Source organism: Chanodichthys erythropterus, chromosome 9 (assembly GCF_024489055.1).
Source record: "Chanodichthys erythropterus isolate Z2021 chromosome 9, ASM2448905v1, whole genome shotgun sequence".
Taxonomy (NCBI): Eukaryota; Metazoa; Chordata; class Actinopteri; order Cypriniformes; family Xenocyprididae; genus Chanodichthys; species Chanodichthys erythropterus.
Window position 1 is genome coordinate 10,908,935 of NC_090229.1, and position 26,072 is coordinate 10,935,006.

The window sequence follows — 26,072 nt, forward strand, 5'->3', positions numbered from 1 at the left end:
TGTCATCTCTACCCAGATGCATCATGCCTTTTCAAACTGGGGGCATGAGCCCTCTTAGATTTTTGATCAAAGTAGATTTTAAATCCAACTTCTATAAAAGTATTTGTAATAAATTATTATTATTATTATTGAATTATTGCAGATAAAAATAATGTCTGAACACTGACACATTCACATATCTAAATTTGGATAGACCAGCTGAGTTGCACCTGAGTCTCACACTTACATAAAGAACTAAGGAGCTAAAAAGTGGTTTTATTTTCTGCATCTTATCTAACCTTGGCCACAAAGTCAGCCAGGACTGAAAAAGATGCAACACCACTGTCAAACTATGCAGTTAGTTGGGTGTAGCTGGATACTTCTCTAACATTTTGCCTCCCAAGTTTCTCTTTGTCCATTCTGTATTTAAATATAATTTCAGAAATTTTGTTGTTTTAGTTAAATTCATGGTCCAAAATTACATTTTTAGTGACACATGTATTGAGAAAATCTTTTTTATCCAAAATGCCTTTTTATTTATTATAATGCATTTTATGTATTATGTAATTATATTTAATTATTTGTTATTTACATGAATTCATGTTTGTTTTTATATTTATAATTTATGTATTTATATTGAGTGTTTTATAATTTTTTTTTTTTAGTTTTTAGCCCATTTGAGACTGAAATTTATTGTATTGTTTTATATATGAGTAGTAGGGAATGAGGCGAAAAGTAGTCTCGTGATATTGCCATGACAGAGTGGTTAGGATGATTAGGAAAGAATATGCCACCGCTACGTTTACATTATGCCCCCACTGTCGTTTTGCTTTGTATTTAAATAAAAAACATTTAATTCAGTTGGATAACTGTGGCCACCGCTCCATATTCACAGAGTTACGTGCGATCGCGAAAGTGAAAGTAAACGCGTGCGCGCATTCAAACGCGATTTCAATACCCCGCATTTGAAAGCGGCTCCCTGATGCATACAGATATCTCTCAATATGAAAGCTATTTTAGGCTGGGCAGTGTAGTTGTTACCATCTCTTAGCTCTGTATCAAAGAAAAATTTGGTCTTATTTGCACTTTGAATATTAAGAGAGTGCGATTATGGTTGCACTTAATGTAAAGTGTTACCATAAAAATGAATAACAGTTTTCTCTTAATCATATTAAGCACAAACAATAATGTTTCATTTGTTAACATTTCATGAACTGTGAACTGTCATGAACTAACAATGAATGACTATTTTTATCAACTAACATAAACAAAGATTAATAAATACTGTAGCAAATATATTGCTCATTGTTAGTTGATGTTGGTTAATTAATGTTAATAAATGAAACCTTATTGTAAAGTGTTACCATTTTTATTTATACTCTTTATTTCTATGATCAGTTTGTGGAAAGGAATTCAGTTAGGAGGTCAAAAGTTGTAGAAGCTCATAAATCATGTACAGTAACGTCTGAAGAGACTGAAATCATACAGAAGAGAAGTCAGTCAGTTGAGTTTATGGCAAAACCTTTTACAGTACTTCAGTATTGTTGTCTTTTACTGCATATGATTATTCATACTCAGAAAGTAGAACTGAATGACATTCATTACAAGATGATTAGTTAAAACATTTCAAATACACCTGCAAAATATTTTTTCTAGTCATGTATTTCGCCATTGAAGATTTCTTAAAAATAGTGTGTAAAAATCTTGTCTCGTCTCGTCTCGTGAACTCAATCTCGAGTCTCGTCTCATCTCGTCAGATACCCGTCTCGTCACACCCCTAATGAGTAGTGATGAACCATTCTCATTCTGTGTCCTAACCCAGTGCAATGTGATGAGATTCCTGTGACAAAAATTTCTGTTCTCATTGAACATGGAAATGTGGTGCAAAATCACAGCCAGTCAGAACATATTTGATGTTTAGTGTGCAGTTATGTGCGAATCTGTATTTATAAATATCTCTAATGTTCGTACAAGATCAACATGGATCCTCTAGCGCAACCTGGGATTGTGCTTTTTTCAAAGACACAATGGTGATGAATCGTGGGTTGCAAATTGTAGGAACCGAACCGACCTTTCAGTTACTAGCCCAGAACCTTAAAGGGTTAGTTCACCAAAAAATGAAAATTATGTAATTTATTACTCACCCACATGTCGTTCCACACCCGTAAGACCTTCGTTAATCTTCGGAGCACAAATTAAGATATTTTGATGAAATCCGATAGCTCAGTGAGGCCTCCATTGGCAGCAATGTCACTGAACCTCTCAAGATCAAGAAAGGTACTAAAGACATTTTTAAAACAGTTCATATGAGTACAGTGGTTCTACCTTAATATTATAAAGTGACAAGAATACCTTTTGTGCACCAAAAAAAAAATTAAAAAAAATAATGACTTTTCAACAATATCTAGTGATGGGCGATTTCATAACACTGCTAACTAACCATTACACCACCAGCCACTTCACAAAACTAGCATGACTGAGCAGCCAATTCTAACAGATTCTTTAAATTGAGGAACTGCTATATACAGCAGTGATAATTTCTGCACAGATGGAGCTTGGGGTGTTAATTATTTCCCTCAAATGCTCTTAGGTGGTGAAATGTGAAAGAATGTTTATTTTGGGGATGATTGCTTCTGGTTTAGTGGTTTAGAGCTCAGTTTAGAGCTCAGTTTCTTCATTTAAGATGTACTGGGGTAATGTGGTGTAGTGGTTAAGGCTCAGGCTTTTACCCGCAGGGTTGCTTGACCATACCATTATGCCCTTGAGCGAGTAACTTAACCCCATGTTGCTCCAGGGGGATTTTCCCAGTAATAAACCCATGGTGCTGCTCTAGGGTGACATTGAGTGAAAGTCGTGAAAACATTCCACTGGGCATATGGTGATAAATTAAGGTTCCATTTTAATGGAAATATTGTTTTGAGAAAGTATTTCCACTTCACCTGCATTGACCCTAGCTCAGTGGTTTCCTGTAGCTCAGTGGTTAGCATAGCACTAGCAATGCCAAGGTCATGGGTTCGATCCCAGGGATTGCATATACTCAGATACAAATGTATAGTAAAATGCAATGTAAGTCGCTTTGGATAAAAGCGTCTGCCAAGTGCATAAATGTAAATGTAAATGTAAATTACAAAAATCATTGTCTTTATCAGTATTTTTGTCTTGTGCTCCAGTAAAAACTAAACATCATTACAACAAGATTAATTATTGTTTTCAGAGAAAATATCTTGAATTAATTTTATTTTTCTTACATTTTTAATATTTATACTTAAAACAAGAAACAAAGTTAAGATTTTCTAATAGGGTAAGACATAAAAAACTTAAAGGGGACCTATTATGCCCCTTTTTTAACAAGAAGTAATTTATGTCTGGTGTCCCCAGAAAGTGTATGTGAAGCTTCAGCTCAAAATACCCCACAGATCATTTATTATACCATGTTGTAAATGCCAATTTTTGAGTGGAAGGAAAAGCATGCTGTTTTCATGCATGAGTCTTTAAATGCATATGAACTGCTGCTCCCCACCCTGTTTTTCCAAAGAGGACGGAGCCTTTACAGCTCATGATAGCTCAGACTGAGATGCATCCTGCATGAAAAGGCAGAAAATATTGCTGTTTGTGCTCATAGATATTTATGAAATAGATCTTTAGAGAGCGTAAGGATATGTTTTTGGAGAGTGATCAATGGCTGCATAGGAGAGCTTGTGCAATAGCCCTTATATGGAGAAGGATTGGGCGTGTCTTATGCTAATTACTAACTGTGTGCACACACTCACTCATTTTCAATAATCTGTGTTCATCAACATTAGACTGATGCCAAGAACAAGTTTATATGCGTGCACAGCTGTTGTAAACCCAGCAGAAATTTTGCGTGAGCAGCTCTTTTGCACACTTGTCTTGACCCAGTATGTCTATAAATTAAACTCATTATTATTCTCTCTTTCAGGCAAACAAACTGCGCACTAAGACTTTAAAGAACACACTGAATCCAGTGTGGAACGAGACGCTCATCTATCACGGCATCACGGCTGCTGACATGACCACCAAAACCCTCAGGTACATTACCACCTCCATTTCCCATGATTCTCACCAGCATCCAACTATTTTTGGCTTTACTTGCACTTCTGAATTCACCTTTTGAACATATGGCTCTCTGCAAAACCCCATGAGTGTCTCCGTCCAGCTTATTAATGACAATGAGAACATGTGTGTGCCCCATTTGTGTGTGTGCATGTGTGAATTTCATTGCTTCAGGACGTTCAGGTCAAGTCAACTCTTTCTCACGCTGAGCACATTGTGTGTGGGTATGTGCACATCTTTGACAGCATGTGGTGGACGTCTCTGTGGTGCAGTAACACACGTTAGCCTTAAGGTAACACCCACACTTGGGTCTAACCTTCTGTGTAGAGGTATGCTACAATTTGAGCAATAAAACTCCGAGAATAAAGTGAGATGGGGGCAATTTCTCTACAAATGTAATAGAAACCCTTCTGATGTACAGCTGGGAAACACAGAAGCTCTCTAGCAGGTGCTCTCGCAGGATGAAAGAGAGGGAGAGATGAAGAGAGAGCGAAGCCGTTTGCTTTACTTGTTCCACTTTTTGGTTGAGACCATGAAAAATTTGAGTTTCATGCTGAAAGGGTTTTTAACTCAACCCCGATTTACCTCAGCACTGGAGAAAGATCTTCAATCCAAAGATTTTCGCCTCTGCAGTATGCTGAGATTTTGTAAAAATTGTTTATCACAGAAGCTTCTTGTGGATTAAAAAAACAATTAGATGCATAAATTCTGCCAAAAATGACACAAGCCGAACATGGATTCTTGCCACTTTTGAATCCCAAAGGGTGAGTTTGATTTGATGATGCTTTACACTTTGTTATGCTCTGTGAACATCATCCTGAAGAGCAGGTTGTTGGAGCCCAAGGCGTAGATGGAGTATGTCACCACGGGCAGCGTCAGCACCTTGTCACAGTGGCTGTGTCTGGGCTATGACAGCTGGCTAATCTCAAACCCGACTGCAGGCGCTCAGTGCAGGGAGAGGCGGCAGGGATGAATATTTTACGTATAAAATTTCAAACATTGTAAGATTTTGGACATCTTATTCAGAGCGAGTAGTTTCATATTTACTGTTATTCCTCCCAAATGGCCCTCTATCAATAAACATCCTTTCTTTCATCAGCTTTTGTCATGTGAATGTCATTTCTCAATGAGACAATGACTGCTGCTGGCAGACTATTGGCAGGGAACATTTTCTCAAGAATGGCTGCATTATCAATAGTGCTATTGTGCCAATTTAGAGCAGCATCCTATGCTATTAGCGGAGTCATTATCATAACGGATGTCACAGAAGCATACAGTATGCGTGTTCGTTGTTTATTACAGTGTGTGTTGAGCAGTGGTCTTTTAGATGCCTAGCTGACAAATTTGTTTTGCCATATTAAAAAAACACCCTAAGTCTCTGCCCAAACCAGACGTGACACATTTCCACCGTCATTTTTCTGTCCTCACTGAAAGTGAAAATGCATGATGCAACAATCACAGCCATTTAGGACAAGTTTCATGTTTAATATATGGCTGTGGAAAGGGATTTTAGAGCAATGAGATTTTGCTGTTGGTGGAGGAATTTGATTCATTGTAGAGAATTGAATCTTTGAATTTGTTCAATATTGAATCTATCTGTCTGTTATTTAGTGCTATTATGCACAGCATATTTAAAAAAAAATGTTAAAGAGGACCTATTATGCCCTTTTACAAAGTCTTGATTTTGTTTTTGTGGTCTACTAGAATGTTTTTTTTTATGCTTGAATGTTCAAAGCAAGTTTTACATTTTACAGCACCTCTCTTCCTAGTCTGTCAATAACACTCTGTTTAGTTCCTGTCTCTATGAAGCCCCTCCTTCTGAAAAGCACAATGTGCTCTGAGTGGTCAGCTGGACCAGTGTGTTGTGATTGGTCAACCAATTCCAGCATGTTTTGGAAATTTCATGCCACTTAAGCCCAAAGTTAGTATTGCCAAGCCCATGGTTTTCCCGCAGAACTGGGCTACTTTTTTTTTGTTTTTCATGTCTGCTGGTTTAAGCAACCCCAAATAACATGATATTTAGCCCATGGATTGCGAATTTTACCAGGGGACCCCTCCAAAAACATGGATTTTACCCCCAGAACACATTTTTTTTTCACCGTGGACAGCGAAATGCGATTGGTCTAGTTTTGGGATAGTTTTGAGTAGCAGTTGGGTGGGTTTTGTTGTGAAAACTTGGCAACCCTGCCCAAAGTATACTTCACTATTTAAGCGTACGCGAGGGTCAGCATACAGTGCGCGTGGCACTAATTTGGTCATCAGAAGAGTATGTGCATACTGTACGCGGATTTTTGTAACCGCACGTTTTTTGTTGTTGCAATAATTAATTTATCCACAAGGTGGCATCGTGCACTGGGGCAGTTGATTCACAAGGTAGTCAAAGAAAACCTGCATAACCAGAACAGACCAGAACGCATGCAAGCTACAGTGACAATGGAGGCCTACATAGTTGACAGATTGTGCAAGGAGGATAGAAAGTACCCTCATTTATAGAACTCTAGCATGAAAGAATACAAATATATTTACATGGATTGTAACTTGTGGTGAGAGATTGCTCAAAACTGTGCATGCGTCGAACGCCTGTGTACGTGTACGAGTTAAATGAAGTATACATTGCAAGGCTGTCCGTTCGACTGTGCGTACGTGTAAAAAAACTAAGTATACCCAGGGCTTTACCTTAACCTTGTTAGATCTGAGTCTCTTGGACATGGGGACAACACACTAAATGAGCAATATTATGACAGAAGAAAACTTAAAGGATTAGTTCACTTTCAACTGAAAATTAGCCCAAGCTTTACTCACCCTCAAGTAGGGGTGTGCCCAAAGCTGAATACCTTATTCGAAAAGGCACGGATAATGACTTCAAAGCGAATAATTCTGCCGAATAATATTCGCCTGAGACTGAAACAGTCTTTCTCCTTGTGTCTGCTGGATAACAGGTGAGCCAGGGGATCATAGTGCGATACATAAACCTCTAAAATCACTATATACACAATAATTTGAGTGTGAAGCTAATGCGTGTAAACTTTATGAATGAAATGAGTGCAAATCAAATAACCGGATTACTGTTGTGTCTCTCCAAAATCAGAGCTTGACAGGAGTAATATCGCCTCAAATACTACATCATACACAAGTTCTACTGTTCAATAAGTAGCTATATTATGTAACTGATGTAAAACTTGCACGATATGATGCACAAATTAATGGAATTAGCCCGGCAAGATTGCAAATCAAATAGCCGCGCTTCGTCTCAGCGTGTCTCTGAGAAACAAACCTGCTCTCTGTCAAGGTAATCAACTAAGATACATATACATTTTCTACTAGGTCTACATGTTTGCTTCTTTATCTGTTGCTGGTTTGAGAGGCATGCGCAGATTTGTTTAGTTAAGTTCAAGAGACCTGCTTATGGTAAAGAGAAACTTTTCATTCATTCATCACCTTGAATTCATTCAGTCGTGAACGACAATTACTAAATCACTAAACGTTTGCCATGAAATCACTCTACTTGTTACTAAATCACTAAACGTTTGCCATGAAATCACTCTACTTGTACGATCATTTATTATTATTTTAATTATTAGCCAATTTTATATTTAGAAAACTGAAGAGGGGAAATAGCCTTGAAACAAATATTTTTCCATGCTGTTTTCTTTTTCCCACAGTTCTCCAGACCTGGACATTATCAAATTTCATAGGCTTTCATAGTATGCAGGGAAAGCACGATATTATACCTAAACCTCTAAAATCACTACGCAATGAGTGTGTAAAGTGAATGAGTGTAAATTCTATGAATGAACTGAACGCAAAACAAGTAGCCGCGTTCCTGTTGCCTTTTCGAAACTTTCCAGGGCTGAAAATTACTTTAATCAATATCCATACCTTTCCAAACTGTGTAGGAACCCTTACTGTCATATTTCAGATTAGCCTCTTTATTTATTGGATAAAGAGGCTAATCGCCGAGCTGGAATTCAAACTCGTGTCATCCAAAGCACAACTGCAAGTCTAGAAGCACTTCCATCGAGACTATCGGCTCAGACGGTAAGAAGATATTTAAATAAATGTTATAATCATAAAACAAAAATATATTTTAGTGATATCTATGTAGAAAACAGATATATAGGCTATAATATTATAGACAAAACGGTCTTTCAATTCAGTTCAATTCACATTTATTTGTATAGCGCTTTACGCGATACATATCATTTCAAAGCAGCTTTACAGAGAATGCATGTCAAAATTACAATATTAGAAGAATGCAGTTAGCAAATAATGTAATAATTTGTGCAATTAATTTACAAACACTGTTAGCATTTAATTTTAAGGTAGAAGCAATGAGCTGCTGGAAAAATGAAATACATCAACAATAATTAGGATATATAGAAATTTGGGAATGTGCATGTTGCATCTTCTGAGGTCTTCGCAGGAGTTGGCACCGTCTCTTCATAAGTGTTGGTCATCTGAGGTCTTCTTAAGAGGCTGGATCCAAACTGAAGCTGATGTCCTCTCTAAACAGAAAAGCAAATAGAGAATAATTAGCGTAGCTGCTGTTCATAACATTAAGCAAAGATAGTCATGTGCAATTGATCTGATATGAAATGCATTATGTGAACACTTGGCTAAAGAGATGCGTCTTTAATCTAGATTTAAACTGGCCGAGCGAGTCTGGGCCCCGAACATTATCAGGAAGGCTATTCCAGAGTTTCGGAGCCAAATGTGAAAACGCTCTCCCTCCTTTAGTGGACTTAACTATCCTAGGTACAACCAGAAGTCCAGAGTTTTGTGACCTTAAAGAGCTTGAAGGATTGTAGGGCGATAGAAGATCGGTTAAGTACACAGGAGCTAAACCATTTAGAGCCTTATAGTTCATTAGCAATACTTTATAATCGATACAGAACTTAATGGGTAACCAGTGTAGAGATGATAAAATTGGTGATATATGATCATATTTTCTTGACCTGGTAAGAACTCTAGCAGCTGCATTTTGTACTAATTGTAGCTTATTTATTGCGGAAGCAGGACAACCAGCTAATAATGCATTGCAGTAATCTAGTCGAGACGTCATGAAGGCATGAACCAACTTTTCTGCATCAGAAACAGATAACATATTCCGTATCTTAGCAATGTTTCTGAGGTGGAAGAAGGCTGCTTTTGTAACATATGAAATATGATTTTCAAAGGACAAGTTGCTGTCTAATAAAAGTCTCCTCAAGTAAGTGTACGAACTTCTGGGTAAAGCCCCACCCACTTCCAGTTTTATCCGAATAAAGATAGAGATACGAATAATTTTGAGATTGTTGATGTTGCAGCGGAGCACATCCCTACCCTAAAGCCATCCTTGGTGTAGATGACTCTCTTCTTTCTGATGAAAACAATCGGAGAAATATTTATAAATATCCTGACGCATCCGAGCTTTATAATGGCAGTGAATGGGGGCCACTAGTATGAGCTGAAGAAAGTGCTTCCATCCACATCCATCTATCATAAACGTACTCCACATGGCTCCAGGGGGTTCATAAAGACCTTCTGAAGCGAAACGATGCATTTGTGTGAAGTTATGTAGTCAAATATCAAGCTTCCGACAGACCGTCTTCCGTATTCAATGTACAAAGAAAGTGTAAAACTCTTGCGTAACTTGCGTAAAAATTTAACTTGCGTAAAAAGTGTAACTGATGCAACTCCAGTTTACAATTTTTTTCGTACGTTGAATACGAAAGACGGTCTGGCGGAAGCTTGATATTTGACTTCATAACTTGTTTAAATATGGATAATATTTTACACAAATGCATCGTTTCGCTTCTGAAGGCCTTTATTAACCCCCCGGAGCCACTTTCTTCAGCTCATACTAGTGACCCCCATTCACTGCCATTATAAAGCTTGGATGCGTCAGGATATTTATTAATATTTCTCTGTTTTCATCATAAAGAAGAGAGTCATATACACCTAGGATGGCTTGAGGGTGAGTAAAGCTTGGGCTAATTTTCATTTGAAAGTGAACTAATCCTTTAAGACTACAATCAAGGTGTTTCAGGAAGTTCATAAACAGTGCTTACTGATATAGAGAATAACTCCCTTTTGGGTGACTTTGTGCTTTGTAACTTTGGAGACATTTTTCATGCTCAGCAACATTGCACACTAAAGAAAGTTGAAAAAAAGGTCCTCTTTAATAGGAAGCTGAGTGTACTGTTTTCTTATCGGTAGCTGAAATCATTATTCAAATTAGCATATGGAATACTTAATAAACATGTGAAAAACTCTGAATGGCGAGCGGTCAAATTCTGCAGAAACCTGTAGAGCTTTCTGTGAAATCCTACAGGCACACATTCTGCGTGGGCCTGCCCATGACTCACAGTTCAATACTGAATAAACACTGAATAGTACTGTCTTTCGCATATCCTGTATGTAGGTGACTTCTGTATGCATGCAAACTCGCGACATAATCACAGTGACTGACATTAACAAGGAAAAGCTCAACCCGTGAGTAATAAATAGCAGCTTCTGGAAGAATGATCCCCAGAACAGGAAATGGAGAGCACCTGTTATCCACCTCCACACGAGTGTGTGTGCATGTGTTTGTATTAGCGTGTGTACACACCTGGCTGGAAGGTATGACTAATCGAGACCTTGAAGAAAGCAAGAAGCCAACAGGATGATGTCAGTGTCATCTGCTTACGTGCAAGGCTCTTGCTCTCTCGCTCTTTGACACCCACATTAACACTTCAGTTCTTCCTCTTCTACATTTGGCTATTTGTCTCCTCACCCTGGTTATTCTCCCTCTTATATTCTTTCCTTGTTTTTGTTTTTGTCTTCTCCGTTGCATCTTTGCCACTGACATAAAACTCATCTGTCTTTTCCTATATTTTTTTTATTAAATCCCTCTTCTCTCATTCTGGTTGTTGTTGTTGTTTCCTTTCATTTTTCTCAGTGTCAATACTACGGGTTGAATGATAATGTGTTTTGCAAGCTCCAGCAACTAAAGTGGGGAAAAACCATAGTTTTTAAAATTAATATATTGATGAAAAAAATATAGCCTATTTTATCTCAACTCAAAATATACATAAATACATGAATTATGATGTCATCTATGGAGGATTAAAGGTGCCCTAGATTCAAAAATTGAATTTACCTGTGCATGGTTAAATAACAAGAGTTCAGTACATGGAAATGACATACAGTGAGTCTCAAACTCCATTGTTTCCTCCTTCTTATATAAATCTCATTTGTTTAAAAGACCTCCGAAGAACAGGCGAATCTCAACATAACACCGACTGTTACGTAACAGTCGGGGTGTACGCCCCTAATATTTGCATATGCCAGCCCATGATCTCAACAGTGAATGCCTTATGAAAGGCATTAGACAAGGGCAGAACGTCTGGATCTGTGCACAGCTGAATCATCAGACTAGGTAAGCAAGCAAGGACAATAGCGAAAAGTGGCAGATGGAGCAATAATAACTGACATGATCCATGATAGCATGATATTTTTAGTGATATTTGTAAATTGTCTTTCTAAATGTTTCGTTAGCATGTTGCTAATGTACTGTTAAATGTGGTTAAAGTTACCATCGTTTATTACTGTATTCACGGAGACAAGAGATAATTCATAAACACAACTTCATTCTTTATAAATCTCTCCAACAGTGTAGCGTTAGCCGTTAGCCACGGAGCACTATCAAACTCATTCAGAATCAATGTAAACATTAAAATAAACACTGTACTTACGCGATTAGACATGCTGCATGATGAACACTTTGTAAAGATCCATTTTGAGGGTTATATTAGCTGTTTGAACTTTTTTTATGTTGTTTAAGGCAGGCTATTTCCCCTCTTCAGGCCACACACCCTGAATCGGCTCATTTCTAATTATGCCCCAAAATAGGCAGTTAAAAAAAATCTATGGGGTATTTTGAGCTGAAACTTCACAGACACATTCAGGGGATACCTTAGACTTATATTACATCTTTTAAAAAAAGTTCTATGGCACCTTTAAGGACACAAAACAGTGTGTTCATTTCAAGTCAGACATGAATGAAATTTGTGATGCGGTTCAGTGAGTCAGATGTAAATTCAGTAAGCAATCTGGTGGACTCAGCGATTCCACTGAATGATTCAAAATAAATCTCTGCATCTGTGGAGACTTTTGACTCATTAATGTTGATTCATTCATTAAAGAACTGGCTTGTTAATTAAATTAAATTGACTCTTATGAATTATTTGTTTCAGGATCAGACTACACTGTTTGCACTGTATTTGCTATTTGTTTTTACATGTGCATCTAGCAAAAGAAGACAGGAGATGTTTTTTGTGTAGATTTTTTTTTCAGTGACTGACCATGTCTTTTAAATCATTATGATTCATTTATCATTCAGCTCACTACTGTCATAATGCTGTAAATTTAGAAGCTCCAACATTGAATAATGATGCAGGAACTGCTTCAAAATTAATGGTGTGACTATTTTTATACAGCACAGTCTAGTCTTGCAGATTTGCTCAATTCATATTCAGAAGTCATTTTAATCTGAATTTTGTCACCAACATTTCTAAATAATTTTAGGTGCTGTTGAACAGGATTATGTTAACAGCAAAAAGCAAACATAAACGTTAATTTTTCCCAATATCTGAATATCTGATCTGCCTTTATCAGCACCAATTAAATGGTCAAAAATCATATTTTGCTCAACCTCTAGTCAATACCACCTACTTCTCTTCTCTTAACATATTCTCTCTCTGGCTGTGCGTGCAACACGCTTAACACATTCTGTCTTGAAAATTGAGCTGAAGAGTTCTGATCGCCATCTCTCTCTCTCTCTCTCTCTCTCTTGCAGGCTGTGTGTGTGTGATATGGATCGTTTAGGACGGAATGAGTTCATAGGTGAAGTCAGGGTGGCCCTTAAGAAACTGAAGGAGGGAGAGAGCAAGAAATACTACATGGGCCTTGAGAGAATTGCACAGGTGTGTGTGTGTGAGAGAGAGAGAGAGTGAGTCATTGTGGCCGTTGTGAGGTTATGTCCGTTGGAATTTGTACGATGCATAATTTAGTGTTTGGGTATTTGCTATATTATTAATAACCTTTCTACGGTCTTACAGACCCGGGAGGGTAACAGTCAGGCAGTGGATCCTGCGGCTCATGTTGCAGAAGAGGAGGTAAAGATCCAATAATTTCCATCCCATACTTGAGACTCCCTATTTACACTGAAACTGAACCAGAATGTAGAACAAACACATTCAGGGTACAATAAGGATAAAGCCCCCAGGATAAAAGGGCCTGTTTTTTATCATCTCAGATTTACTAATTAGCAACCAAATCACTTTCCTGAACACTTGTTTGTCACTTTGGACTGATAAACTGTCCTGCTCATTGAGGTTATCATATTCAGTGGCAAATAGCTGATTGTGAGGCAATTAGTTTTATAATAAGTTTTAAAAATTTTCAGATGTATATCGCTAATGAGAATTTCTATAATTATCATGTATATTTTAAGATAATATTCTCATCATTTTTACCTGTACTAATATTGTGTACAGTGTTCACTTACTAAATACAGTATAATAGGATATAAAAAGGCATAAGATAATTTGTACATCCTTTGCTGACAAAGTATGTACTTGCACTACGGTTAAAAGGTTTGGATTCAGTAATGTTTTTGAAAGAAGACCTCTTATGCTCACCCACATTCAATGCAATGATGCAATTATTTGATTAAAAATTAATACAAATTAAAAAAAAAACTTTTTTAACGTATGTAAAATTAATTGTATTCATGTGATGCAAAGCTGAATTTTCAGCATCATTACTCCAATTTTCAGTGTCACATGATCCTTCAGAAACCATTTAACTGAATATGCTGATACTGAAGAAACATTTTTTTGTTATAGATGTTGAAAACAGTTATGCTGCTTAATATTTTTTATGTAATTTCCTTTTATGTAATTAATATTTTTTATGTAATTTTTTTTTATGTAAGCTTTCCTGTAGCTCAGTGGTTAGAGCATGGCACTAGCAATGCCAAGGTCATGGGTTCAATCCCAGGGATTGCACATGCTCAGATACAAATGTATAGTATAATGCAATGTAAGTCGCTTTGGATAAAAGCGTCTGCCAAATGCATAAATGTAAATGTAAATGTAATTTTTTCATGATTCTTTAATGCACAGAAAGTTCAAAAGAACAGCATTTATTCAAAAAAGAAATAACATAAGACACCCTTTATATACTTTTAATACTGTTGCTTTTAATCAATTTGATGCATCCTTGCTAAATAAAATAAAAATAAATCTAAAATAAAGCAAACTTTTGAATGCTTTTGTTTTTTGAAACAACATTCTTATTTTTGTCTGTACTAACATAATAGCTCTAATGCATACTGTTCATTTACTAAAAGTAGCTCTTTAGTTTTATATATATTAAATGAACAGGAAATTGGTATTTTTCATCTCTTACTGAAGGGGTTTAAATATATACTTAAATGTTACTCTTGCCATATCTGAAGTATTTAAAACTTAAATTGCTATTGCCTCTACTGTACATCATATATAACCACACTTGTCCTTTTTATTAACTCTTTTTTTATCATTTCTTTTTACACACATTTTGTTACTCCATCTGTATACAATAAAAAGAAATATTTTTCTGTCATCATTATTTTAGAACCATAAAAACAATCAGAATGCCCTTAAGGGTGTTTTAGTCCCTTTGTGCTCTACTGACATATATTGTTTAATGTATTATTGATGGTCTGACTATTGATCAGTGGAAGCAAGCCGACTGCAGACTGTTTATCTCTTTCTCTGTTTGTCTAGCGTGGCCGTATCCTGGTCTCTCTGCTGTACGCCACAGAGAAGAGTTCTCTGGTTGTGGGAATTATTCGCTGTGCCCACCTGGCCGCCATGGATTCGAATGGCTACTCGGACCCCTTTGTCAAAATGTGAGTCTTTTGCCACGTTTTTTCAGAGTGGACAGTGGCAAAGTGACAGGTATTGATAAAAGAGGCGGATGGGGTTACGCTTCCCTCCAGGCCAAAAATAAAGTGGAAGCTTTTAGTCCAAATGCCGATTTTGGCATTTAAAAATGTCCATAAAAAGCCAGCCAATCAGATTAAACCAGATTAAAAAAAGGCTTTCCAGCTTTGGGCGCAATATGCATCAGATCATCAAACGGACTGTTTTTATGTTTTGTTTTGTAGTTTTTTCAGAAGTTTGAGATAAGACCCGTGGGCTGGGTGATGATTTGAGCCTACAACCCCACACGAGTGAAGCTAATGTTGTAATCGGTACCTCAAAGCACCAATGTTGTTCAAATAGAGTTAAAGCAAATTAGCACAATCCCCAGGGCTCCTGTAGTGAGTCAGCGGTGGGCATGATTATCATTTTCACAGCCTTTATTTAATTTTCACATTTATTACGATCAAAAAAGCAAGTTTTAACAAGCACAATTTTGTTTCATCCTCTCTTGAATCATTGCGTAGCACAGCATCAGACCGACGCAAGTACATGTAACCGTGTTATGGCTCAATTCATCGGCATCGCCCTCCTCCTAGTTAGCATCATGGATTTCATTTCAAGGTGATTTATTTCTCTCTGTACCTCCGGTTGATCATAATTTATCCCCCCGTGGGTTCTTGCAAAGAATAATTCAAAGTCCACCCACGTAAAAAGATTTTATTTGGAGGCAGAGAGAATTAATGGGGCATAGAGATGGATGCAGAGAGTCGAGAGGCAAGCGGAAAGTCCCAAAAAAACTCAGTTGTTGCTTTTTTTTAATCTTGCTCTCTCAGCTTTAGCTTCCTACCCTCAGCTTCCCATCACAGCAGTGCTCTTTTATCATTTACCATACCGCTTCTTCTCAACTCTATCCATTCCTTGCTCTTTCTCTCCTGATACAGCGTGCATAAATCTTGGACCACTCTCTTCCTGTCTATGGGGTCCTGTTCATTCTTATCGTGCATGTATTTTGATTTGTAGTGTGATGGAGAGGAGTTTTTTCCAGCTATCTGCTCTGAAGAGATAGGATTTCCTTGTTTATCGTGCCAGTTACAGGCACTGATGGGCTCAGTAGAGCAGTGGAAATCTATTGTTGGAGAGTGGACTGCTTTTATACAGCAGGATAGACTGCTGAGAGTGTGCGTGTGTATTTGTGTGTGACAGGTGCTTTAGCGCTTGTTTAGGACTAGACTTGTCAATATAGTTTAGGATAAGGTGGAGATTTTGACTCTATCTCTCATGACATGTATGACAGTATGGCAGAGGCTTGTTTGGACGCTGGGTTGTTTGTGCATTGTGACCGCTGGACCAGATGTTATTTGTCTTTTTGTCTGCTGAGGTTGATTCCAGTTATGGCTGGATTTAGCTGGGATTTATTGAAGCAGCACTGTTGTTTTATTAGACTGGATTTTCTGCATCAGTCACTCCTGTCTTTTTAATAGCAATAAAGGCTTTAATTGTAATTATTAAATGGATTTTAATAATTACAATTAAAGCCTTATGGAAAACTAACATAGCATGACATGATTGGAATACACCAATAATGTGAAAAACAAGTGTCACTAATTAGCTAATTTATATAATTTGTATGTACATAAATTGTGAAGTGGGTCAGTAAGGCTTAACAATAAAGATTTTTTTGTTGTTGTTTAGATATTTCTTTTCCTATCCAAACCTTTTTTCCAATTTGTACAGTTTTATGTATTTTTGTTCATATGATGTATGTTTATATTTTTATTAAGCATTTTCCTCTTGAAAAACAATTATAAAATATATGGTAACACTTTACAATAAAGTCTCATTTGTTAAAATTAGTTAATATGTTAACTAACATGAACTAATCATGAGCAATACATTTGTTTCAGCATTTATTAATCTTCAATTATTAATCTTCGTGTTAGTTCACAATACTTTAACTAATGTTAACAAATACAACTTTTGATTTTAATAATGTATTAGTAAATGTTGAAATTAGCATCAACTAAGATTAAAAAATGCTGTAACTAAATATATCTGGAAATTATACAGCTATAATTAAGTGAATAAAATCTAAGACGGCTATAAATTCTAGTTTTTTTCAAACATTTTTCTAATTTGTTTAATGTCTTTTTTATTTTTTATGTTTATCTGATTTTTTTCTATTTTTATGTGGCAGATTTTTTTAATATTTATATTTTTATTACCCAATTTCCTTATGAAATGCAATTACAAAATGTAAAAAATAAAAAAAGGCAGCTTTGGTTGCCAGAACTTTACCGTAAAAAATATGGTAGCAACATTTTTAGGCTTTACGGGATGGCACTTAGTTTACTGTCTGTTTTACAGTTCAAAACCATATAATTTAAAGGTTTATAAAGGTAATAATTATGGTTCATAACTCTTTATTTTACACGCTATAAAAAAAATTCAGTTAAATTTACAGTTAAATAACCCCGCAGCTGTGGTTGCCAGAAATTTGACGTAAAAAATACGGTAGCAACATGTTAGGATTTACAGAATTAACTGAAGAAAACACGGATGGAATCCATTCATCAAATTTTGGATGAATAAATCAAAAGTAGGGGGTACCCTTAAATCAAATTGCAATATGGATTAGTGTCTGTAAAAATTAAACCCCAAGAAGACTAATTGATTATGAATCCTGCATGTTCTGCGTGTCTCTGGCGCAGACGCGCGAATATGTTTACTACACTAAAGCACGCGTGACGCTCGCAGTGTTTTTTCCAGCATCTACTATCTTACTATATGACATGAACCATGTCCAGAGCTGCTCTGACAGTAACTTCGTGAGCATTTTACCGTTTAATTTGAGAAAAAACTATTGTCATTTATCATATACACACAGAAACTTCAAGATCACAGCAACCCGTCAAAATAAAAGTTTGATTTAACTTGTAACAGAAATATAGCCATATTACTATTGTAGTACTATGTACTATGTAGTCTACTATTACATTATACTGTACAATAGTAATACAATGTAATACTACTACTAGTAGGCTACAATAATTATTAGTTTTGATGTAATAATCACACAATTTTACAGTAACAGTAAACTTTTTTTTTTTTGCAAATTTAATTTGATTCAAAGTTTTATGCCTCCATTTGATTACCAGAGAAAAAAAATACACAGCACAGAATTTCTGGGGAAAAAAATCCATAGGGACCTATTATTGTAAACAAATTAATAAAGTTGCTTTTTATTAATTCAGTTAATTAGACATGTTTTTGATTAAAAAGTATTTCAAGTATTTCATAGAGCCTTACATATTAAATTGCATAGTATCATATTTTTTTCCATTGCCTCGTTTCACATTGTGCTGAATCGAATCAAAATCGAATCGGATTGCATCGCATCGGTAGCTGCTTCACATGTATCTTTAATGTATTGTATCGTATCGTTGGCTATGCATCGAGATGCGTATCGCATCAGCCTTAGTTGTGGAGATGCACATCCCTACCGTATATAGTACGGAAACTTTCAGTAAACCAATTAGCTGTTTTTCACCATAGTATTTTTAGTCTTTTACTGTTAAAATCATGATCATTTTTTACAGTGCAGTTAATATCTGGAAATGATTCGGCTATGATTCTATGAATAAACTCCATTACAGCTATAAATTCATAAATACACTTTTGTTTTAAAACAATGGTTTATAATAGAAAACATTACTAATTGGTTTTTCGTTTTTAACACATTTTAACAGGTTCTTCTCAGTCAAGTCATTCTCTCAGTATTGTCAAAACTTCATCAGTGTCAGCCAGCCAGCTAACTCTCTCAGCCTGGCCCCAGGTCAGCAGGCCATCGTTATTGTTGAGTCCTGGACTGCTTTAGTCTGTAATAGAGGGAACATGAAACTAGACACAAGTAGGGATTAACTGTAGAGGGGAACTAAGGGCCAATCAATACTGTAGTCGTTCCATAGGAGGAAAGAGAAACTAAATCGAAACTAAATCTCTAGATTTGGAGGTGGGCAGCTAGTGACATTCACATGTTTTTCTCAGACAACAGAGTGTCTGGTTTTAACGGAAAAGGCTCAGGCAGGGAAGCTTACTCACAAATCTTTCTCTCTGCTCTCTGTATGTGAATGTAATCACCATATCCAGGTTGCTAGAAGGAAGACCATTTAATCAGTGTGTAGCTAAGGCAAGGCTACAGGCATTTTCAGAGAAATTCAGGGATGAAATTTCGATATTGGAGATGTATTCAAATCATTTCAGATCTAATTAACCAAGCAACTAATTTGTAGACGTAGCCTTTCTGTTCAATAAAATAATTTTTAGAGCAATCGGTGATTAGTTCATTATCTTCAGCAGAGATTGTCTGTGTGCAAATTCATCCCCTTTTTGGGAGATTATCTGATAATCTTTATACTTTAAAGAGATTTATTTTCTTTGGCTGCAAAGATGAAAAAAGAGAGTAAAATGATGATTTGAAAGTTTATGAAACACATTTACAAACCATTTTACCTCCATCATGTGATGCATTTCCTTGTAAAACGGGATATTCTACGATACTTGATTAGATCACGATCTCTTCATCATGACAGGTTGTTGGAAATGATTAGCTTGTTGACATTAGCCAAAATGGAAAGATGTTTTTTAGAAGCAGAGTCTTGTTTAAAGATTATGATGTTTTTCTTTCGAATAATATGCACGAATAAATAGAACAGGAATGTTTATTAAAAAAGTAAATAGGGTCAATTCTTATCTCATGTTGCAGAAGCCTCTGTCAATCGGTTGCTTTGATAGTGAATAAACACACCAACGGTAAACGGTAATCCAGCTGAGTCTAGCATTCACGAGCGTCTGCCTTTCAGCAAATCAGTTAGGGCGAACAACACTCAACATAATTAATATTCATGACTCAAGTGCGCCTGGCACAGTTGCGCTGAGCTGCTGACAGTAAGTAAACTTCCTGGGGAGCGAAGACATGAACAACAGCAGAGAAGAAAAGCCGCCTTTTAACAAAAATATGCAGATTTTGTTATATATTCACATCATATCTGCCGCTACAAAGCTGTAAAGTTTAGTTTTATGCCTTCACTACTTTATCACATGAGTGTATCCGTGGCAACTAGGCATTTAAAACTGATGATGTTTCTAATGTGTATTTAGAGAGGCTGATGAGATTTAGATATGCCCCCACTTTTCAGATTGTGTGTGCATGTGTGTGTGTATGCAATGATTATGAATGAGACTCTGTAGAGTTCAGCTCTATTTTCATCTGGCCCTCGGCATCACCACATAATTAGAACAGACAAGGGAATGCAGATATTATTGCACATGCTCTAATTAATGTCATTACACGGGACACAATTTCAATAGTTCCGCTTTCAACTGAACTTGTTGCTACGCCGAGACATTTAGACTCATGTTCGAATGTTTGTTCAGACACTTGGCATCGTGCACAGACTTAAATGTGCGCTTTACACTAATTGCAGAAACGATTAAGTCAAAATGTCATTAGTGACTAATTCACAGATACATGGATGCAGGTGCACGTTAAAGCTGAAGTGTGTAATTTTCTTGATGTTAAAATACTCTTCTATCTCAGCTCAATGCGCTGCGTCAACTATAGCAGGTTGATTTCCAGGAAAAATGTCAACACTGAGACTCTGTTGTGCTTTCAGAACATTTCTCTATTTGTTTCAGTGATCTGAGCATCCCAGCACCACAACATTGGCTTAAGCAATGGTGTGAGTTAGGGGCAAGACTATCAGTTTGATTAATGGAAGATGGGAGGAGTATTAGGGAAATCTTTTTGAAAATCCAAAATGCATCCAAAGTACTTCTTTTATTAAAGGTGCCTTCGAATGAAAAATTGAATTTATCTTGGCATAGTCAAATAACAAGAGTTAAGTACATGGAAATGACATACAGTGAGTTTCAAACTCCATTGTTTCCTCCTTCTTATATAAATCTAATTTGTTTAAAAGACCTCCGAAGAACAGGCGAATCTCAACATAACACCGACTGTTACGTAACAGTCAGGGTGTACGCCCCTAATATTTGCATATGTCAGCCCATGATCCCAACATTATGAAAGGCATTAGACAAGGGCAGCCAGTATTAATGTCTGGATCTGCACAGGTGAATCATCAGACTAGGTAAGCAAGAACAATAGCGAAAAATGGCAGATGGAGCAATAATAACTGACATGATCCATGATATCATGATATTTTTAGTGATATTTGTAAATTTTCTTTCTAAATGTTTCGTTTGCATGTTGCTAATGTACTGTTAAATGTGGTTAAAGTTACCATCGTTTCTTACTGTATTCACGGAGACAAGAGCCGTCGCTATTTTCATTATTAAACACTTGCAGTCTGTATGATTCATAAACACAACTTCATTCTTTATAAATCTCTCCAACAGTGTAGCATTAGCTGTTAGCCCGGAGCACAGCCTCAAATTCATTCAGAATCAAACATAAACAATATAACAGTATACAATACTCACATAATCCGACACATACATGCCGCATGCATGGCGAACACTTTGTAAAGATCCATTTGAGGGTTATATTAGCTGTGTAAACTTTGTTTATGCACTGTTTAAGGCAAGCGCGAGCCCCATGGGTGGAGAGCACGAGATTTAAAGGGGCCGCAGCATGAATCGGCTCATTTATAATGATGCCCCAAAATAGGCAGTTAAAAAAATCTATGGGGTATTTTCAGTCATTCAGGGGACACCTTAGACTTATATTACATCTTTTTTTAAAAAGTTCTAGGGCACCTTTAAACAACCATTAATGAGAATTAATTAAATAATTACCATTCAAAATTTTGGGGTTAGTACGATTTTTTTGTTTCTTTTTATTCTGCAAGGATAAAATGTTGTTCTTTTATACTTTATATTCATCAAAGAATTCTGATAAAATTGTATTACAGTTTCCACAAAAATGTTAAAGGGGTCATGAACTGCATTGTTTTATTGTTTTATAATGTTTTCTGGGATGCACTTAATATTAATAATATTTGCACATAATATTAGTATGCTTTTTACATCAAAAATTGTCATAATTTAGAAATGAAAGGCATTTTTCCTACCCTGCTTTTAGCCCTCTTATTTGAACGCTCTGTTTTAAGGTGCATGTCTACTATGAGACTTTGCAACTCAATTTCTGCACAATACTTTCATCATAACTAACAGTGCAAATGTGATGTAACTAAGATTCATTTAATAAAACAGGAGTTTTGGCGTGAGTCCAAAACTCAGTCACTGATAAACTCGCGCTGTTTGATTGACAGTAAAAGGAGCGTTCTTTGATCACATTTTATATATAATTTAATCACTGTTTAAATAACAGATTATTTTCATCCTACTAAGAGAAATTTAGATTTACTGACACATAGAGAAAGAACATCGGACTGTACATGAATCATTACATATCAGATCAGGCATTAGAACGAACACAGTTACTTACATGTTGTTGCATTACTGTCGAGTCCATATCGTAAAAGTCTGTTTGCAAAGCCTGCACTGAAATGCTATTGATTTACCAAAGAATCCACAGTGAAATGTACTGAATACAAATAAATAAAGCTCAACTGAGACATTTACATTGTTGAAAATAAATAACCATATTCCTAGTATTAGGATCCTTTGAAAGGTAATGTTGTTTTTGTCATGTAACGCTCTTCTCTCCCCCTCATCTCACTAACATGCCAGTGGGAGGGGCTAACGTTGCAATGATGAAGTAGGCGTTGATTTTTTTTATGTTTTGTTTTTCTGCGGAGGTGACTTTTCGACTATCTATGACATGGATAGGCACATTCTGGGATGAGTCATTCACTGGGCCTGGTGTCAATAAAAGCTTTTATTGGACTAATAAGGAAGTTTTCAAACTTACAGGATATTCTTATAGTACAATGACCTCTTATATATCAAAAGCTCAAGGAAAAGTTGATTTCTCAATTCATGATTCCTTTAAGCAGCACAACCGTTTTCAATAGTGATAAAAAATGTTTCTTGAGCAGCAATTCAGCATATTAGAATGACACTGAAGACTGAAAATTCAGCTTTGCATCACAGGAATAAATTTCCACCACAGAAAAACATTTTACAAATCAAGTTCTAGTCCATTGACGTTATTCTACTTAACTCCCCTGACATCTTTGTCGGACAAAATGGCAGATTCTCTGTTATGATTGGTTAGATCGCCTGTCAATCAAACTCCCGGCGAAGGGTCAATTATGCATGTGTGTAGTATGAATTCAATCTGGACATACTACATCATACAGTACATACTTCATGTTGGCATTGTCATGTGACCGCCATCTGCATCACTGATTCCCACCATTTATAAATATGATGACTCTTCCATTGCCTCATCAGAGTAAAGTGTCCTTTGGATATGCACTTCATAGGCGTTAGTGGTAGGACATTCAGGAAGTTTTCAGCAAATATTTTATCAATAATGTTGATTTAGATATAATTTGATGATTTTTGGGGGACGTTAAAAAAACTTTGGTGGCACAGAAATTACTTTTACATCTATGCATTTGGCAGAAGCAAAACAACTTGCATTGCATTTAAGGTATACAGTTTATAAGTTCATACATTCATGCATAATTACACACACTAATTTAATGCTGCTTGCACTAATTACAAATGACACACTTCAGCTTTAATATGTAAATATTAAGTACAATGTTTTTTTTTTCTTTTGTTTTTTTGATGTTTCAGTTTCACCATGCCTGTTATGAACTGAATTGCTTGAAGAAATAATGTAGCTCTGTATGACTAGGACTGAATAGACAGGGGTTAACATATTGAAAATGTCATTCGTATTCATCTGAATTTGCCCTCACTACACGATGACTTGCAATACTCAAGACTGTCTTGTTGTAGGCGTAAACATTCTGTCCATGCCATGTTCCTTCTTTCATTCAGGACTGACATTTGTCATTGCAGACAGGCACTTCTAAGATGACAGTTATTCTTTTAATTATCAGATGAAGACAGTTGTCTCCTTAGGGTTAGATCTGAAGTGGAGGCCCGTGGTGTCAAGAATGAAATTTCCTGCAGCTCTTCTTCAGAAGGACATTATGTGCCTCATGTTTAATGTAATAACATCTAACATTAGCATGCTTAAATCAGTCAGTTTTGCCATTTAAATCAAGTTGATCAAACTCTTTAACAAACTCTTATCACAATAATTTCCACATAGGAACATGTCCCGGGCCCTGTGAGAAGTGGTCCCCTCTAAGGCCCTCTATAGTGTAGTCTACTCATTAGGCCTGGGGTTGGGGAACACATCCAAAAATTTTGTGAATTTAAATTATGTCAATAAAAAATTAATAGGATTGCATTAAAAAGCCATTAGAGATGCAAAATCATCCTGTCAGTGACATAAAACTTGTCACACAGAAATAAAACATCATTAATATATAGCCTGACTAAAAGCCATTAGGTGAAAGTTACTGATTCATTTCTGATTGATATCCATGCATGTACCAGCAAATCAGTCAATTAATATCTAAAGATTGGCTAATTTTATACTGAATCACCATTCAAGCATCTATTAATAGTTTCAATAGCAAGTCATTAGTCTCATGGTTATCATCCAGTGGTAAATCATTTCTGGCACCAAACACACTCAGTGTTAAATGATAATCCGTCAATATTATCCAGCTGCCAATGGAAATAATGGAAACCAACAGTGCGATTAAGATAACAAGTTGATATTAATTTAAGACACAATAGTTACAGAGCCACTGCGCATCTCTGAGCAACGCACAATTGTAGTGAGAGGCGTTCAAGAATTATTTGTTCATTTTAGACGATTCTTTTTTATGACTTTGGAATAATGAGTTGTCTCAGAGACAAATTCGTTCATTTTGTCGTGACTGCGCATACACAACATCTTTAAACCAAAGATGCATCATCTTCGATCAAAAGACACAGTAGGGACTTGGGATGTGAACAAATCATTTCTGTTTCTTATATAGAACCTATGCATCCATCATGTGACAAATGATCAGATTCTCTCACTAAAAGACACATTAGAGTCAATTCAATCAATTCTGCTACTTAGAATTTATCTATGGCTGCATAAATTCCTACTTTGTGTAGTGATTTTTACTTTGTCCATCCAAGGACGCGAAGTAAAATAGGGATTGGTACTCACGTCACCGCTGACGTTGTGATTTTGGATCACACGTCTCTTAAGGTGTGGTTATGAGTACATCAGATAACCACTTCCCCCCTTTCCCTAGTTTAGGGCACCAGTTAGGGTCTTTCACTCCCAACAGGGGCTTTCATTCATTTAGGATTAATGTAAAGTGGTCAGCTGATTTATTTGAAAGATTGGTGAAATTGATAACTTGTAGAGCCTTTTCTGTATTATCAGCACAAGGAAGACACAAGTGTAATAAAATAAATTTTATTAACAAAAAGATAAACAAGAATAACTAACACAACTACTAAATGAATACCATGAATGATAAAGGAATAAAGTGCATAAGATACATAGAATACAAGTGATTAAGTTGAGTGTGGCTATGGAAGAGTTACGTTATCTTAGGGAAAGATAAACTGTTTCTCTGAAAATAATAAGGTGGAGAACCTTATTATGCACCAAACAAATAAACAAAGTATTATTTGTTATTAACTAAGATCAACTATATTAGGAAATTATATACTGATAAAATACAACAATGCCAAGGTCTCTGGAAAGAGGTTTGGTTAAGTGATATTTACGTTCCACTTGGTCGAGTCCGATGACGGTGACGTCTTCCACTGGTTGTGCTGGGTGACAGTGCAGTGTGGAGAGGAGCCAGAATCTGTTTCAACAGTCTTGATCACGAAGCTCTGTGGGATGCTGATCTCCTGGAGCACCAAAGGGTCCTAAAATCTGGAACACGCAGATGAGGCCCCGGTGTAGGTGCAGAAGGTCCTTAACAATCTGGAACACGCAGACGAAGGTACCTTGAAGTGAAGGTTTGCTCTCCTGAGCTTAACCTTGTTGCAGATGTCGTCACTGTCTCACTGGACGGAAACTTTGAACGTAGTCTTGGTTAACGTCTCTTTCCTCAA

The 26,072-nt window shown here is 36.4% G+C and overlaps 1 protein-coding gene across 1 annotated transcript in view; it reads left to right on the forward strand.

Annotated features, from left to right (window-relative positions):
* Positions 1–26,072, forward strand: part of doc2g (double C2-like domains, gamma) — a 55,430-nt gene that overhangs the window by 17,447 nt on the left and 11,911 nt on the right. Inside the window, exons 5-8 of the mRNA XM_067393557.1 lie at positions 3,920–4,029; positions 12,875–13,001; positions 13,137–13,193; positions 14,850–14,974. Of these exons, the coding sequence (XP_067249658.1) occupies positions 3,920–4,029; positions 12,875–13,001; positions 13,137–13,193; positions 14,850–14,974 (419 nt within the window). The remainder of the gene's footprint in view (positions 1–3,919; positions 4,030–12,874; positions 13,002–13,136; positions 13,194–14,849; positions 14,975–26,072) is intronic.